General features: G+C 36.7%; 1 protein-coding gene across 5 annotated transcripts in view; it reads right to left on the bottom strand.

Moving 5' to 3' along the window:
- nrxn2b (neurexin 2b) overlaps positions 1-18,414 on the bottom strand; it is a 967,206-nt gene that overhangs the window by 426,603 nt on the left and 522,189 nt on the right. For all 5 annotated transcript variants that reach the window (XM_037976383.1, XM_017422076.3, XM_037976382.1 and 2 more), the window contains 2 exons: positions 15,983-16,364; positions 12,066-12,256 (listed from right to left, as the gene is read on the bottom strand). In XM_037976383.1, the coding sequence (XP_037832311.1) occupies positions 12,066-12,256; positions 15,983-16,364 (573 nt within the window). The remainder of the gene's footprint in view (positions 1-12,065; positions 12,257-15,982; positions 16,365-18,414) is intronic.

The following is an 18,414-nucleotide window of genomic DNA, read 5'->3' as shown; positions in this document are numbered from 1 at the left end:
TCGTGCCTTCTTGTCTCCCAGTGGTTCGTCTTTAGTCTCAGGTCTGTTCAGGTTTAGTTTAGTTTAGTTAGTTAATGTTTTTTTGTATTTAGTCTAGGTTTTGCTGCCACGTCAGCCTTTGTTTTGGGTTTGCCTTTTATTTCTAAATAAATTAGTTTTTTTATCAACATGAGTCTGCGCTCAGGGTTCACCTCCTTCACCCCAGTCCATGACACCTACCTTTTATTAGTAATCTAAAAAGATAGAAAGTTAAATTTTGTTGACTTTCATTCCTGACCAAAAGTCTATCAGTTGTTACAAGAGTTCCTGATAGAAGTGTGGCAGAGGATGTGCCGGTGCTTGCTTGTGACAGTATCTGAAATATTGCAAAGTGCCACAGACAGGCATCATTACACACTTTCATGCTTCTTTTCTCCCTCTGCGAGATGTCACACTGTATTCAGAGTCTTTTCATTTTGCCTTCGCTGGGGTGTCTCGCTGCGCTACAGTTTTCCCCGCTTTGCTTGGTCACCAGCTTTCACTCTCCATTTTCCCCATATTTGTCTTCATCTCCCTGCCATCTCATTCTGAGTCTTCACTTTTTGTGCTAACAGTGTCCAGACTTTGACTTTGTTTTTAATTTTATACATTGTCTCCTATTACTACCCCTGTTTTTCTGCTTGACTTTGTTCAGCGTTAAAATATCAGGTTCAAAAGCCCCAATATGGCATTTCTACATCCTTGGATTGACGATCTCATCAACTAAACCCTTTGGGTCTGACTGCAGGCTAAGTTGTTTGCAAAAATTTATTCCACATGCATCTAATGGTTTCATGTCTCATTCTTACTGAAAATATTGTATAATGGAAACTGCACATTTTTCACAATGGCTGGTATAACAATGTCCCAACAGTTTATAGTTTATTGGTCGTGTCCTCCTTCTTGTTCTATTTAGTTATTTTTCTGCTTTCTGTTGTTTATTTTTATGCCTGCCATTAACCATTGTTTTCTATCAGTTGTTTTTGGTTTCAGCTCCTCTCTCACACCAGTAGTTCATCTGCTCATCAGCCCTGGGGGTGTGGGGTGGGGTGGTTTCATCCTGTAATCACTCTTCCCTGTACATATACTGTACTCCTCAGCTGCTGCAGTTCATTGTGAGGTCCTACTGTTTGCTTCCTACTGTCATGACCTGTTGCTCAGCTCTGGTTTAATGCCTTATCGTTTGCACACTCTCTTATTTAGTTTATTGCTGCCTCATAAGCTTCCTTTTTAATTAATGTTTTTGATTTAAATTCAGCTCTCCACCTCTGAGTCTGCACTCAAGGTCTGCTAAACACATCAGACATGACAAGTTCGGTTAGTCTGATCTGTTTGATTAAGTTTCAGATACAAGAAATCCAGTTTATGTGAGTTAATTTTTGAGTGTAACTATATCAAAATATACTTATGATAAAGTATTTTTATTGAGGCAATGTTACTAATCTAATTTGTAGTAAGTGGTCAGCCAAAAAAATCACAAAACTGTATGACAATATAGTACATAGCCAGTGTCTGAGTTATATCAGAATTAAACAGAAGAATAGAGTAAAGAGAAAGTTTGAATGATTTTATAACTAAAGTAAATCCAATAACTCACAGAATCTCTAACAAGAAACTAATGAAGTCTATCAACTCTTACATACCAAAAGAATTGTTTTAAACAATTTCCTTCAACTGTTGTTTAGTATATAGTAGTCAATGAGAAATGTGCTATATTTCAGCTGGTAGTTTCTGGAAACAAGGTTTTTATCATGAACACATTTGCTTCTGTAGATGGTGTAAAACATAAAATTAGAGTGTAAATTTGGTGATGTGTGAAGACAGGGACACAGAAGGGATTATCTGACAGGAATGCCACAGAACAAAATCACAGTAGACTTGTATGGATCTGAAACATGGTCAAGTGTTGCTTTTGGCTAACTCCTCATTTATCTCCGCCATGGATGTTATGTTTTCAATGAAGCTGAGGTTATCACAAAAAAAAACCATTGATTTAATTTTGGTCATGTTCCAGATCAGGATCCTGATCCTACAATTTTTTAAAATGATCCTATGGCCTTGGTAGAAGTGCTTCTAGTTTTAACAAACAAACATTGCATTGCATTGTATTCTAGGGCATGCACAATATTTTGTTGCCCATTTCCATCCACATTGTAACCATTTTGTACCGACCTTGGCAGCCGCCCCCTAGTTATAATTTAATTTATCAGAAAACTTTTTTTTAAAGGACCACATTATTATTATTTTTGTTATTAATTATTAATATTAATAATCAGCAAACATTGAGATATTAGTTGAAACCCTTTGTTCTAAAAACACCTGTTGTTTTGCAGTTTTGTTGCTTCTTTTCTTAAACATTTAGTTGAGTCTAAGTTACAGCATATTATTTTCCTCGTTGTGGTTTGCTAGCTTTAGCTAGCAAGATTATGACAGACTGAATTTCTCTCATAATTGAATTAAAAATAATTTAGCTCAGGTATTTTAGTTGATATTACTGAATGTGTTCCAAACTGTAGATTGGACTCCTCTGTTAACGCTGGTAAAAAAAAACAAAAAAACAAACATTAAATAATTGTACTAATAAAGTCCTAAGAGCTTTTTTATTAGTTAATTTTCAGTATACCTTTAAGACTGTAAGGCTTTTATCACTTCACAATTGATTGCTATGAATTGTTCATTATCTAAATTGTCACATCTTTGTGAAATTTAGGGCTTTTATGATTCAGATAAAAAAAATATATATATATATAATTTCCTACACTTTTCTTTTTAGGGGTTAAATGTTGAAGAATATCCTGCATCATGTAACCAAATATATGAGGGAGCAAGAAAGTGGGAATGGAAAATGACCAAAGCTCTGTTTAATGTCAAAGTAAACTGTAATATAAGAAAGGTGAGTGTGAGAAGAAAAGACTAAACCACACTGCTCTCCTGCAGCACTTGCACGTCATTTACTGAGGGAGCACTGCCACTGAGGAGATGGAGGAGGACATGTGATGCGTTCAAATCAAAGGAGACTCAAACTTAAGATGAGGCTTTATATCACTATCCTGAAGAACCATCCATTGAATGAGTTTACTTTTCATCAGAAAAAAGAAAACATTAAATAATAATTGAAGGTAAACAAAAAAAAATGGTACAGTATTATGGTACAATATGTCTTAGCTAATTATTATTTGAAAAAACTCAAACAACTTTCTAACAGCTTGGTGTGTCTTCACCTTCCTAAAGCTTTGCAGGCATACGTGCTGGTGTGTGTGTGCGTGTGTGTGTGTGTGTGTGTGTGTGTGTGTGCTGCTAATTCAGTTATTCTCCATGTGATTTGTTTAGTTATTATCATGCAAATAGTTTCAGGCACTGCTTTGGCAGATCTTCATTACATTTTCTCCTCCCCCTCTGTCTTTTCCAATGCTACACCAGGTGCGAAGTGAAGCAATGTTACAGAGGAAATTGAATTCAGTTGACATGTTGTAATTCACCCTGTACACACTTATTTCTTCCCTTTTCCCTACCCAATAACATCAGATTTCACACCGAGCCTTCCTTCCACCCCTACTTCACTGTTTGTGCTTACAACAATTTGAACTAACAAGTCTCAAGCAAACACTGGGATTGCTGTTATCTCCCCTGAATGAATACAGATGATAATCACCACCGCCGAAAAGAGCCTTGGAGTGTGTTTGAAAGTAAATGGAAATGTCACTGTGTCCTTTTCTTTATTCCTCTCATCTGCATGATTAGTTTCACTAATCACAGCAACTTTTAGAAAGGGAAAAAGTAGTAAACAAGCACTCTGACATATAGCTTTAAGAAAAGCTGACTCTACAATGAACTGGATATGAACGGACATTCCACCTGACTTCATAGCTTTGTTATTTTACCACTAAAACACAGTGGAATTGAAATGAGCACCTTGTATTTAAGCAATATCTTTAGTATTTTACTGAGCCAGCACCTACTGCCCATTAGAGAAGCTACAGATAACAATAACTCCACGCTGGTTTGAGCGCCCTTGAAGGAGGCATTAAACAGACATTTTTCAGTGACTTGCAAGTTGTTTAATTGATTATTTTTATATTGAAACATTTGCATCTCTCCATTAGATCTTTGTTTTTACTTTTGCTTAGACATTCTGCTTTAAATGGGTATCAGAACTTGGACACTTTTATATATAAAAAAGAGAATATAAGATTCAATTAAAAACATAGCATTCCTTAAAGCAATGCGTATCATATGCCACCTTTTATGCCAGAGTTTTAAACATGAAATGATCTTATGCTGAAAAGTAACACAACTTTGATAAAACCTTGTAAATGATGTTATGTACAATCTTATGTAATCTTGAGATAAGTGATAGCACTCAGAGAATGTGTTGATGATGATTCTCAGGAACTACAGCACAAAGTTTTAGCTTAAGATCTGTAGCCTGAATGAATGCCATTTATGCATTAAATAAGGATGATCAGCTGCGGTGGCCATGTTGAATTGGGTTGTCTACAAATGGTAATGAGTTTTAGATGTACAGCCCATGGTTACTTTCAGAGAGTTTGACTAAAATGTGTCCAATGGTTCATGAGATATTTTGCTAACAGACAGACAGTGTTGACTCTAACAGTTAATGCCTAAGTTTTTAACAAAGATTCTGTGCATTATGTAGAGCTCAGTTTATGTATTGTTGATGAATACCAGCCACTACCCCTTCAAACTTTAGCTTAATATTTGTAAACATGACTGAGTGATAACCATTTTTGTCTTGGCTTATTTGGATTACCTGTAGTGGCCATCTTAGACTGGAGTAAACTCTAAACCTAATCTGTTGTATGTGTCTATCCATTAACTACTTTTTGAATGTTTCATTAAAATGCATCCAGTGTTTTGTGAATTATTACAAATCTATAATTCTGTCTGAAATATAATACAGACAGACCAAGTTGACGTGGTCAGTGAATGAATAAGCCATTTTCATACTCCTCAAAGTACCTTTCAAATGCATAAGTCTGGACTGTGGAAAATGTATTTTGTCAAGACAGTCCAAGTTTTAAAGAGAAGCTGCGCTAGGGCCAAATAGGTTCAAGTAATGTTCAATTTACCTGAGAGAATGTGAGTGCAATCACTTTTGTTTACCAGATTTATCTCAAGCTGCTGTATCCTTAAAAGCAAAACAATAAATCTAGAGGGCTGTTGCTCATTTTGCTCTGTCTGTGAAGGCAAAGTAGGAAGAATAGCTGTATGTCACAATAAATTCAGTCTATTTGGACTGGCATTAAAATGATCTCTTTAATGCATTAGTGTCCTTTTAACCACAATTGAAGCCATATAATCACCTTGTTTGCAACACTTGTAGAATTTGTCAGGATGTCTTAAAATAATTTAAGAATGAAGACATTAAAACTGAGGAAAAAATACATATTGGGTTAAATCAAGTATAATGGAAGGTGGTATATTTTAAATAAAGTAGGTTTATCTGAATGTGCATATTTTGCTTCAACATCTTTGCAGAGTGTTGGCATTCTTTGGACCAGCATTGTGAATTTTATTTTCAGGAATGAGTTTAAGTAAGCATGACTTTCTGGTCAAAAGTTAATAAGCTGAGGTTTATCAGCTCTTGTTGCATTTAACATCATCATTTGTGTAAAGGAAGTCTCGGTATGCAATAGTCATAGTAATTTATATCATGTTAAGATCTTAATGTAAAGACAAGTGACAGCCCATCACTGGCTAAATATGAAACTGAATCAATCCAGAGAATTATAGGAACTTTAAATGCTTTTGACTGTAGTGGAATAAACCATAAAACATTGTGAAAAACCTTTTTTCCATTGGGGACCATAACAAGAAACAAAAGACTGTGATTAAACCTTGCTGCAGAAGATAAATTCATTAGGAACTCAAGCCTCAGAAAGATCGTCTAAGATTAGAGTCTTTGTGAATGCTTCAGAACATTTAGGATAGGTTTGAGAAACCTTTTGGAAGGAGACTGAGTGAATCAGAACTTCATGGGTGAAATGCTGGTGTAGATTCTCAGTCATCTAGGAAAATCCAAAAAAGGTTTAAAAAAACTACTGGACTAGATTCTGTAGCTTAAGACATTTTGCTTCTCATCTGAGGAGCTTTATCAAATCAAAAAGCAGAGAGTGTGGAGTTCAAGCTTTTAAAGATGTGATGTTATATAAATTAGATTCACATGCAGATTACACCTCACTCTCCTCACGATAGTTCATAGATTTAGAAGTTTTGCTGGAACAGTTGTAAAGATTTTTTTTTTTTATGGAGAATGGAAAGACCTTACGCTGTGCACCTACATCTCAAGGATAAGGGCCACTCTTTTGAAGACCAAAAAAACTTTAAACGGAGGTGGACATCTCAGATTTTTGCTTTCAAAAACCTATAATGGAGCATTAAGCCTGATACCCAGTCATTTTTTATCTAATCAACACCTTCATTCATGTGAACAAAGTGGTCGATTTGTGAGCCAGGCAAACAAAGACCCCAACTTAAAAAGACCACGCAGAGACACAGGTGGCTCTTCATGACTGTGGTGGCCGGGAGGAGTGCACCTCGGCCAGGTAGTGTAGGGACACATTCCCTTCATTCGCTCATTATTATGAACCATCAAATTTGCAAATGCCAAACGATGTGTACTGTCTCAGTCTGTTTAATAAACATGTCTGGTTGGGATAAGGGAAGAGAAAATCTTAACAAGGGCAGGAGAGTTGAGAAGCCAGTGGGAAGAAACCCATTTTAACACAAGGAGGAGGGAGGAGCTTCCCAGGTGTTCTGATCCAAGTGTTTTGAGGACTGTGAAAGGTATGTGTGAAAACTAAGGGCTTGAAACCACATGACTGCAAACTAACTTTGTGACTTCTTATGAAGTATGCTGGAGTATTTAGTCTTGTCCTTAAGAGCTGGTTCTCTTGTGTTAAGCTGTGAGTCTGTGGATGAGCAGTTTGGTGTCTGCAGTTCAGTGCAGTGAGGAATGTTCAGACCTCTATATTGGTGAAACCAAACAGCTTCTCCACAGATGCACTGCTTCAAATTATCAGCCAAGCCAGTTAACACAAGCCCCATATATCACATCATAGATATGTTTCCACCGTACCTTCACATGCTCCACCCAGGACCCCAATACACTGTTACTACAATAATAAACCACCAACACCTTTCTATGGAAGTTTTGTACATGCTTTAAATCATTATGTATAATGTGGAGTGCACTTCATTTTTATTATGCACCTGCAGAATTTGCCAAAAGCTTGCAAAGACCATCCATGTTTTGGTGATTTTTTTGCATCATAGCACAGTTGACAGGGGCCTTATTGATGACCTGAGGTGAATTTGTGAGACAATGACAACAAGCCTTAAAGTGTAATGCAAAACTATAACAATTAATCAAACAACTAATTTCAGGTTGTTTTTTTTGCTTCCAAATGAAGAACTAATTAAATTGTATGTGCCAGTTTGTCCTTCTCTCTGCACCCCTCTTTATTATCAAAATCCTCTCCATTTTACTTTTGATTTGTTCAGAAAATGGAACATATTCAATGTAATCCCCTTCATAATTTGACACATTTTTTCCTCATGTCTTTCAAAAGAAAGACAGAACATGTTGAATTACATAAATATTTACATGCCTAAAAGGCATGCAAATAAACTAATACAACAGCAACAGCGATAAACAGGTACTAAAATAAATCCAGCAGTCATCTGCTGTTTAAGCATGACTAACTTTGAGAATATGTTGCTTCAGTGTGAAGGGTTTGGTTCTTCTTTCTGAAGATGGACTGAATAACGATAGCCTGTTTGTTATGCTACACATGACAATAAATTAATAAACAATATTAAAAAATACAAGGAAAGATATATAAAAATATTCCCTAATTATGCTATAGAGAAAGCCCCTTGAATAAGAAGCAAAACATTGTCAAAAAAAGGAGATCCAGTTGACTTTGATTTATCTTGCTAAAATTCACTAATTATCCTAAAGTGTTCTTGATTGAAGATGCTACAGTAAGTGCAGCACTAATTACTTAATGATTAGTATCTCATTGTGGTATTAATTGTTGTAACTGCATAAATAAATAAGTTGTATTAGTCTGTCCAACCTCAATAGTGTTGCTAAGGCACATGATTCACACAGTCATGTTCTATTTACTATATATTAGGGGCATAACTGTCTGTTTGAACCACATACCTTGGTACTTACCTTAGTTTTGGGGTCATGATTCAGTACAGGTTTGGTACAACAGTAAAACAAAATAAGTGCCAAATGTTAATTCTCTCCTCTCTTTTGTCATTTTTGAACAACATATTAACCATCCCAAAAACAGAGAGAGAAAAACAAACTACGCTGGCTAGTGGGGAGGCTCTAAAGCAGTGGTTCTCAACTAGTCTGGCTTCGTGACTCACCATCACCCCTTAATAACAAGTCCTGACCCAGTTGGAAACTGAGATAGTGTAGAAAAATATCACAATGTGCAAATGCAACAAAACAAGTATAGTAATACATCAAATAGACCAGCAAGTGGTGACGCTAAAGAGGAAAATATTTTCATTTTATGCTGAGTTAGTTACATTTTAATTAAAACGAAATCTTTTTACTTCGGCCTTTTTAACAGACTAAACTGTGCTTTCACACACAAACATAAACAAGTCTAACTACTGAGAAGTAGTTTCAAAAAAAGTTTCAAAAACACTCAAAATTTGTCATTTTAGCTCAGAACTCATCCATTAAATATATACCAAACAATATCTTATTAAAATTATTTGGTCACTTATTCAACTATTAACTGACAGCTAACAGAACATAGATTTTTTTCTTAACATTTTTTTTCCCAGGCAAATGTCCATAAACAATTTAAAGCGGGTCTGCAACCCATCAGTTGAGAATCACTGCTCTAAAGAAGCAGGCCATGTACAGTGACGTCATATTTTTCAACTATGTCCACCTCTAGCTGGTACTCCTGCTAAAGATCACCCATAATAACACAAGACATGTCTTCATTACTGGCTTAAAACAAACAGTCAAGTCTTTAAATTCTAACTTGTCACCTGAACTAACTTCTTGATTTGCTTTGATGAATGGTGCTTTGAATCCTTCTGTACTGCTTTTCTGTCATTACAGTTACCAAAAAACAAATAAATGAATGCGGTGATTGCTTGTAACTAACATATTCCTCATCTAATTGAATGCACTGAACCCTAAAGTCTGTGCTGTGACAGTCCAATACAATTATTTGCCTCGTTTCACTCTTGCTACATACTGTTTGCATATTTGAGTAGAATTCTTAAAAAATATTGTGCTGTATATTCATAAAAAGTCATTTGATTGAAGTCTATGAAATTACTTTGACTACCTTTCACTTTTTAGTGTTGTGAAGATGAATGCCAAAGCCATATTTCCTGTGTGGCACATGTTTAACACATCTCGCATTCACTAACTAGACCACTCAGTCCCAAACTCAGGGAATGTGTATGTTGTTCCCTCAACATGCTTTAACTGACAAAGTGGGATGCCTTGAAGATTTTTTTTGCCTGTCCAAAAACAAAGAAGAGGAAGACAGAGAGCACAAACCCATTTCTTCCCCCATTTTCTCTGTGCAATTACACAGATAAAGCTTGGAGAATTGGGTTTTTCTTTCTTTGAAATGCAGGCTGAAATGGTGTTAAAAGAGAGCAAAGAGATTGGGGAAAATGGCTTATTGTTGCCATTTCTTTTGTTTGATTTGTAAAGCCCTGTGTATGGCTGTGTGACACTTTAAAAGCATATCTCATAAGAGCCTGTGTGTGTTAGTGTGCAAATGTGAGAGGGGAGAACAATTGTGTCATCACATTTTGTAGTATATGTTTATGTGTTTGTCAAGAGACTCCCTCCACCCACACAAGCCGAGACCTGTTGGCTTGCTCTTGTGTTTACAGCATTGGGGCTGTGCTGGATATTGTGACAAAGGTATTGTCACAGTAGAGACACAAAGAAATGTTTGAATGCCCAATTAGAAAAGAGAATCGAGGGAAGAGACATCCCCCTTCTCCCCCTAAGGTCCTCTGAAACAAGCCTTACGATTCTTCCAGCTAAGACTGAGATGCCTCAGTCTCTGTCTCCTGCAGGCAAGAGCAGCTCAGACAAAAAGGGACCCTGAAAATGAAGAGGTTTTGAATATTGCAGCTCACATGCTAATAACATATGGATGGCTAATCCCCACCTATGCATACTGTGTTGACTGGGCACTCAGGAGTTTGCTTTTGTTTCATTTGTGAGTGAAATAATTATTCAGTGGAATATCTGTCATTTTGAATATGCAAATAAGGCTACTGCTGCATGGCAAAATTTTGGACTGCTGACTGATCTTGTCTGTGCATGTCTGGTTGGATCTGTTTTATAGCCAAAAGAGGCACAATTGTCTATTTGTATTACAGAATACCAGTTACATTGGACAACAGCACTTATTTCAGTGACAGGAAAATAAATTGCATTTACAATATGTCAACTATAATGTTAGCTGAGGGCCATGTATGTTTTAAACTTGACAAGCATGCCTTCTTTATTAGACAGGACAAAAGCCCAAATATTTGAGAATGATAGTGGAGTTTGGACAACTGGATGAAAGCGAAGAAAAACCTATACAATCTATTCCAAACTCCTCATGTTTGCAACAAACTTCAATAAGAAATGTATCGATTCAAAATCATGCAACCGTTTAAAGACAACTCTAAACGCCAGACTTCAAAGTGACAGAATTGCACGAAAATATTTGGTCATGAGCTTAAGATTCTTCTTCATCTTTCGATTGTTCCCTTTTCAGATGTCGCCACAGTGAGTCGTCCTCCTACATCTAACTCTGTCTTCTGTGTCCTCTGTCCTCACTCTAACTACCTTCCCTCTTTAACTGCATCTCTATATCTCCTCTTTGGCTTTTTCCTGGCAGCTGCATCTCTAACATCCTTCTACCAATATACCCACTGTTCCGCCTCTTTTTTTTAAACTTATGTTTCATTGAACATTTTCTTGAACAGTTACAGTGGAGAAGTATCGGTGCATTTACATTCATATACAGATGTTCAGTAACAATGTCCGTATTTAATTGGCTACAAAAGTGGCATCCTCCTTACATCAATAATCACTCCATTTACCCCACTTTACAATAAACTGATCCTCCTGCAATCTTAATCTATGTGTGATTTTCTCCATTACAAAGATCTCTTCCACAATGCTCAACCATCTCTCCACAGCGCGGTTCCTGTTTATACCATAGTTTTGTGATGTTTTTTTTGTTGCTGAGAGCAATATTTTTAACAAATATGCATCCTCTTTTTGAATTATGTTGTATGTGAGACAGCCCAGGTAGAGTGTTTTGCATGATCTGGGAATTCCATATCCTAATATGCTTTTCAAAATAAGGCATACATTTTGCCAGTATGTCATTAGTGGTACTTTCACCACAGTTCGAGAATCATGGCCCTAAAGCACATTGAACTCTGCAACATTACACAGGCAAAATCAAAGTGAAAAATCCAAGTTTAAGTTAACGATGCTCTGTTATTTACTGTTACCATCTTTCCTCCAAGGAGGTCTGACAATGCGTTTGGCTCCAGTTTTTTTTTTTTTTTAGACTGCACTAGCAGACAATAGCTTTTTATAACAAAGGCTGCCATTTCCAATTTTCCAGCAGACCTGAGGCACTTAAACACCCTTAAGATCTTCTTAACCATATTTGTCACCTAAAGAAATCTACAGGATCAAAGCATTTTGTCTGAATTGGCAAAGTATTATTGTGTTTGATATCTTTTTTTTCAGTGTAGTAAACAGAAAAAATAAGATATTTGCAAAGTTTACTTTATATGCACCACAAAAATTAGGATCTGTCATAGAATAATAAGACCAGCACATTTAAATGGCATTGTGAAAGTGGAACTAATTTAGATTTCTGCTGCAATGCATTTGTGGCCTCCTTCCAACAATACTTGAGGAGCAGAACAAGAATGGCACACGGTTATTTTATTTAAGTGGATACGTTTCATTGAAGATGGTGCAGTGCTGAAAAAAATATTACCTTTGAGGTCCAGGTTGCGAGCTCCATTGGAGTGCTGTGTGACGGTGCGCGAGTCGATCTTCAATGTATGTACGTTGTTGGCATCCCGGGACACCACCACATTGTGCCATTGGTTGTCATTGAGTGGTTTGTCAGAGTTGCCCTTCATGAGTGACGGGCCATTGCCAAGATCAAAAACATAGTGAACATACCTGTGAAGAAAGATGTATTGTCATTTAAATCTTTTAAATTGCTAACAATAAAGCTAAAAAGCATTTCCTGTAATATGCCTTTTTATGTGAATAACAAATAGATAACCAGTAAGAACAATCATCACAATAATCACTTTGTTCCCCCTTTAAAATTCTTATTGTTACTTAGGGACTGTCCACACAGGAACAGTTTTTTTTTTTTTTTGGTATGTTTTTTTTTTTATGACTTCAGGCATGCGTCCAAATGGAAACATAGTTTTAGGAGCCCCAAAATAGTATTTTTTTCTTTAAAGAGTGAACATATCTTGCCATTGCAGTTTTGTGTAGACAGTTTTGTGTAGACAGACAAAATGAAATATTTTGAAAACAATGTCATGGCTCCACCTCTAACCTAACTGATGAACAAGGGTGTCGTCTTCTTCTTGTGTTTACATTTCACACCTAGAAGGCAAGCTTTTTGTGCATGCTAAGTGCCTTGTTTCATGTTTTTGATTGTATTTTTGTGGCAGCATTACAGTGCTACACACAGGCCTGGCAGGGTTACTATAGCATTTCTGATGTTTCTGTGTTGATGCAGACAACTCTTGAAATAATGTCACGTTTACAGGGCTAAATTTAGAAACACCAAGTAAAAAATTGTTTTGAGAAAACTGTTTCTGTGTGGACAGGGCCCTTAATCATAACAGTGTTTTTTCATGGACAAGTATTGATAGGATCATGTTCTGTAAGAAAAAAAAATAGGTAAATAATATCACAGGTTTGTATGATGGCATATAGGACTGACCTTAGGTCATGACCCAGGAGAAAGAGCAAATTACTGATATTTAAGGAGTTGCTGGTTAAAATCCAGCTACCCAACCACAAGTTTCCCCCAGGACTCCATGGAATAAAAGACACAATTAAGTATTTCTATTTAAACAAAGGATTAATTTCAAAAGTAATGTTTTTGCATTGTTACAAGTTACAAGTTACATGTGTAGAAACCTGTCTTTCCATAAAAACTTGTTCTTTTGTCCACCACAACAGGATGTGGCACAGTTCCCGTCCTTTGGCAAATATGTTTTGGGTTGAGTCTATTGTGGAAGCTTTATACAAGGTTTGTTTGTTTCTACCAAATCCAGTTCCAGTTCCTATTGTTTTTTTTTGTTTGTTTTTTTTGTGGCAGAACCAGCTCAAGCTATTGTGTTGTAACAATTTTGACTACTGAGCACAAAAAGGGATAACGGAAAAAAAGGGGCTCTTTCTGACACTAATTATAAACAGCTTTTAGGATGATACACTAACCTAACCCGTTTGTTGGCAGCAGGCCTTGATGTTAAAAAAAAGAAAAGAAAAAGAGTTCTAGTTTAAGAAGGTAAATTTTGCTCACAATAGTAAGTTAATCAGTTGGAGAGAATACATAAAACTGGGGCAATACTTAAAAAACAGACAATGTCTTTGCTTTCTCTTTATCAGCCATTTGCCAACTTTTTGCAGCTTAAAGTTCAGTTTTAGAGATGACTGGGGTGGGGGGTGAGTTTATGTTCTTGCAAGAGCACAGTGTTTTCACTTAGTGTCAAACTGGTTGCTATAAAACTTGAGACTACTTTATCCTTCTAAATTAAATACATGGTTCATTTGTTGGAATATAAACATGAACAAACTCTTTGAATTCTTAAATTTTATGTATTGAGTCATAGTAAATAGGAGAAGTCATGGGACCTGGGCAATCCTTAGTTGGCCATAAATCTGTCTGACAGGTGAACTTTGATCCAAATTATGCAATGCAATAGTTGGTTATTCCCAAACAATGAAGCACATCTTCAAAAACATGTCCGAAAAAGAAAACTGAAGGTGCTGCACAGACTTCTTCAAAGTCCAGACTTCAACCTGATTGAAATACTGTGGTGATACAAAAACGCTGAATTCCAGCTCACCCCTTTCTCCAACCCTTTAGTCGTATTCCTACACTTTACACTTATACCAGGGGAAGTGTCCTAATTTATTTTTTTGTGAGGTAGGGTAAGTGCAAAGAGCTAAAGTTGTCTGGCCCTCCAAAAGAAGATTTTTAGAGGGGAACAGTTCAATTTAAAGCACGTGGTTTCCAACTTCATATTCAAAGATCCAAATCTGATTAGTACAATAAAGCCGAATGTAGACTGTATCTTTATAAGAAATTTTAATTTAAATTTGATTAATTTAAGTACTTTTCGTGCCTCAGCAAAATAAAATGTCTTTGATTTTACTTAAGAATAAACATATTAAATAAACTGAACTTAAAGGCAGCAAGACACTGTAACATCAAAATGATTTAAGTACAAGTTGCAGTAGCCTCAAGAAAGTTCAAATACAAAGTAACCTAGTGTGAAAATGGCACTGTCTGCCTTCAATGAGCTGCCTAAACCTTGGCACAAAAGATTTTGTTGTCAGACAGAGTAAATGTTCATTTGTCAAGCGGGCACAGTATGAGGTTTTTACTCCATTTATTGCTGAAAATGCACTCACACAGATATGTGATGAGGACAAAATAAATTGGTATTTCTCTCTCCACTTTTAAAACTTAATTTTTTACTTCTACATTTCTTTTGTTTGTACATTTGCATAACTCTATAACTATGTGACATAACACGGTCTTCTTTGCGGCCTTAGTTTCTGATAATAACACCAACAAAGGCTGAAGCTGCAAATTGCTTTGGCTGCCATGGTGGGTGCAAAGTGAGCAAAGGCAGATATAATGTAGGTAGAGGTGGACAACAAAATAATGTGCACATGCTAGAATACAGTTTTGCAAGCAGTGAACAAAAAATAAGCCATTTCCAAAAATTGGCCCCCAAAAAATGCAGCTGCATGACCTGTTGGTTGCAAACACCCAGAATTCAGTGAAACTGCAATGAAAGATTTTCCCATTGTCTTGCATTTTTGAGTCACTAGGCACAGGCCAGTGAGATTCTACCAAAAAGGGAACAAGGTCACTCCTTCCTTTGTTTGTCTTTTACAATCCTTTTTTGAGGTCATACTTAAAAGAGCCAGACCACATAACATGTGGGATGAATCCAGATTAACTTGTTGTTCGTTCCAGATCCAGACCAGAGTCCAGACTTTGAGAGTCACTGATAAAAAGGGTTACAAACACTGTTTTGTCACAACAATCACTGGAATGTTTAAAGTGATGTACTCCAATGTATTACACAGTTGGTATTATTGTCTGTTTTTTTAACAACATTGTTGTATTTTGTAGTCTGTTGTAAGATATATAACTAGTTATGGGGATATTGATGTGGATGGTTATGAAAAGGTTTACCAGTGACAGTTGAGGGTGCATTGGTTTCTTGAAGGAATGTCCTATTTTAAATGGAAACATTTTAACCACTGACCCTTGAACTAAAGACCAAGGGTTTGGAACAGGGGTTAAAGAAGAACAAACATGCTGAGTGCTGTCCATAAACAGAAACCACAATTACCTTAATACCACTTAAGTTGGATCTATAAACTAACAAATTCTTTGATGTACTTGATTTTTAACAAACAATTTCTCTATTTGGTTTAGCTTATATTAAAATCAGCGGTTGGTGTAAAATCAATATTTCTTGTTATTGTGTCAGCTTTTCTTTATTGACAAGACATAGACCAAGAAAAAAGAAGTAAAATGAAACTTATCTCCCATGTTACTAGACATGTCATTTTTTTAGCTTGACTGAACTCAGAAAAAAAATTCAGTCAGTTGCCTGAATAGAAATAGAAACTCACCCTTTCACCAGTTCCACAACTATGAAGTCACTCCCGTCTCCAGAGTTGAAGAGCATCAGGCCATCAGGTGTGGTGGTTTTGAACTGAAAGAAGAGGTGCATCGAGGCGTAAGCCTGTAATGTGGCTAACGCTAAGTAGCTGCCTTTTGTTCGAAATGTCACCGGATCAGCGATGATGTGACGCATGCCAAAGCGGGCATTCAGCTCGCAGTAGGAGATATCCCCGTTCTTGCACTGGTCGAGATACGGCAGGCTATTAAAGGTCAGGCCCTGCAGATGGCCAATGAAGTTTGAGGGCACCACAGATATAAAGCGGCGCTCCGTCATGATGCCCGTCTCAATGTTGTGGAACTCTAGACGTGTGTGGGCACCAGTCATCTGGCCTAGAAACAGAAAATGATACAGAAAATTATTACAGTAATTGCATTATTCTTCATTTACTTATGAGAAATCCCTGAACATAGATCGAATTAAAGCATTTGAAATTTTAATAATGTAAAATTTATTAAAAACTCTCTTTGTCCAAATAAATCAAACTGCTTGTCTTTGTATTAAAACCTCAGTGTAGTAATTGATAATCTATGTTTATTAAAACCCATATACAATACATTTACCTGTAAATGGTACAATCCTTTTAACTAAAATAAAATTTAATGACCATCAAGTGTATTGTGTTTATTACAGTTTAGATATTTCAAATGGATTGTTTGCTTTGCACATTTGCACAGCTTCAGTAAATGATAAGCATGTTTTTTGACCTGCTGTAAAGTAAATTATTTGAGCATAATGCACAAAATTACTTTCAACAGCCCGCACTCCACTGAATCAATTGTGTTTCAGAAGAGATGGAGTCATATTAGCTCGGTAAGATTTTATTTAAAAATGCCCTCCTTGATAAAGCCTGGTCAGCCCAGCAATAACCCTCTGGGGGTGGGGGTTCCTCCACATGAACCATTTGGGACTTCACAGGGTCATTCCTTGCTTCTGGCCTCAGTATGCCCACTCATTCTCCTTCATCTATCTCACATCTTTTTCTCACCTCTTTCTTGTGTTTTCGGCCCTGCCATACTTGTGCCTGGGGCCACAATACCGTGAGTGCATGTGACTCCAGCTCGTCTCTTTGACCTTTTATCCTGCTCCTGCCATTGGCAGAACCTTTTCCTCTGCACTCGTTTCACAGCTGCTAACTGGCAGAATGGTATGTGCATAAAAAAATATTTTGTGCACAGTCTGAATTGCATATATTTTAGGCTTTCAGCTGCTTGTGAGTCTGTACGGAATAGATGGGATTGCAGCTAGCTTGTATGTCATTAGCTGCTTTTTTAAAATTGAGACATCATGAGTCAGTGTGGGATGGATGAAAGGTTGTGGTTGCAGAAGGGTATTAATATTTATTCACTGAAGTGTAATGGAACAAATGAATCTAACGTTAGCAACATTCTGACATTTACTAAACATCACTTTTTTGGTTCTGTTATTATAGCTCCCAAATATCAGTTTATCAACATTATAATCAGGGACAGCTGGCATAAATGGGCTAGTAGAGCTAAGCCCTCCCGCACATTTACAATAAAGATAAGAAAATTACTGTAAACCAGTGTTTAAACAGATCGTTTTGCATTTTAGTGAAACTTAGCAGAGCATCAGCATCAAATAGTCTTAAGAAAAAATCATCTTTTCAAAGTGGGCTATATTTTTTAACAGCTCAAAAAACACCAGCATACAGTTTCATTTGTTGATGGCCTTATGTAATTGATAGGTGTTTGGCACCCCTTTGATTTGCTACTCATTTGAGATAATGCTGTCCAGCCCAAAAGGTCAAAGACTTTAGCCAAGGAGCTCTGGATGCAATATGACGTGTCATCTGTGGTGGTGTGTGCAGCAAAGAGACATGTAGTCACGGCAAACATAAACACAAATTTAATGGAGTGTTTACTTTTTCATCCACTTTTGCTAATGTCTTTGGAGGAAAAAGCCAAGTCTGGAAATGCATAGGCTGGTGACACAAACCAAATAATATTCAAATACAAAAAAAGACAAATAGAAAATCTTAGTGTTAACTTAGAGTGTTTTCACACCAGGATAGTCCTTTGGTCCGCTTGTTTGGTCTGGACCAAAAGTGGACTTTATTTTTTTCGTTTGGTGCGGTTTGCATTCACATTGTGCTTTTTTGTAAGCACTATAATTTATAAACAAAGCCATGTGGGTGACGGTCATTGCTCCCATTGAACAGAAAGACGGGGGCAGCGGTTGGAGCACAGAGCACAGACCCGGAAATAAAGATGGAAGTCCTGCGTGCTGTATTTGTTATGTGCACATTTGTTCTGTTGGTACAATTACAGTACCATTTTGAAATTCAAGAGCAGCTCATTCAACGTCGGTTTAATGACGTTTTACTTCTAATTTTGGAACGGCGCCGGCAAATCCGTGCCA

Source organism: Kryptolebias marmoratus, linkage group LG7 (genome assembly GCF_001649575.2).
Source record: "Kryptolebias marmoratus isolate JLee-2015 linkage group LG7, ASM164957v2, whole genome shotgun sequence".
NCBI classification, from domain to species: Eukaryota; Metazoa; Chordata; class Actinopteri; order Cyprinodontiformes; family Rivulidae; genus Kryptolebias; species Kryptolebias marmoratus.
Note: the sequence above shows the minus strand (reverse complement) of the source record. Positions and strands in the feature narration are given on the sequence as shown.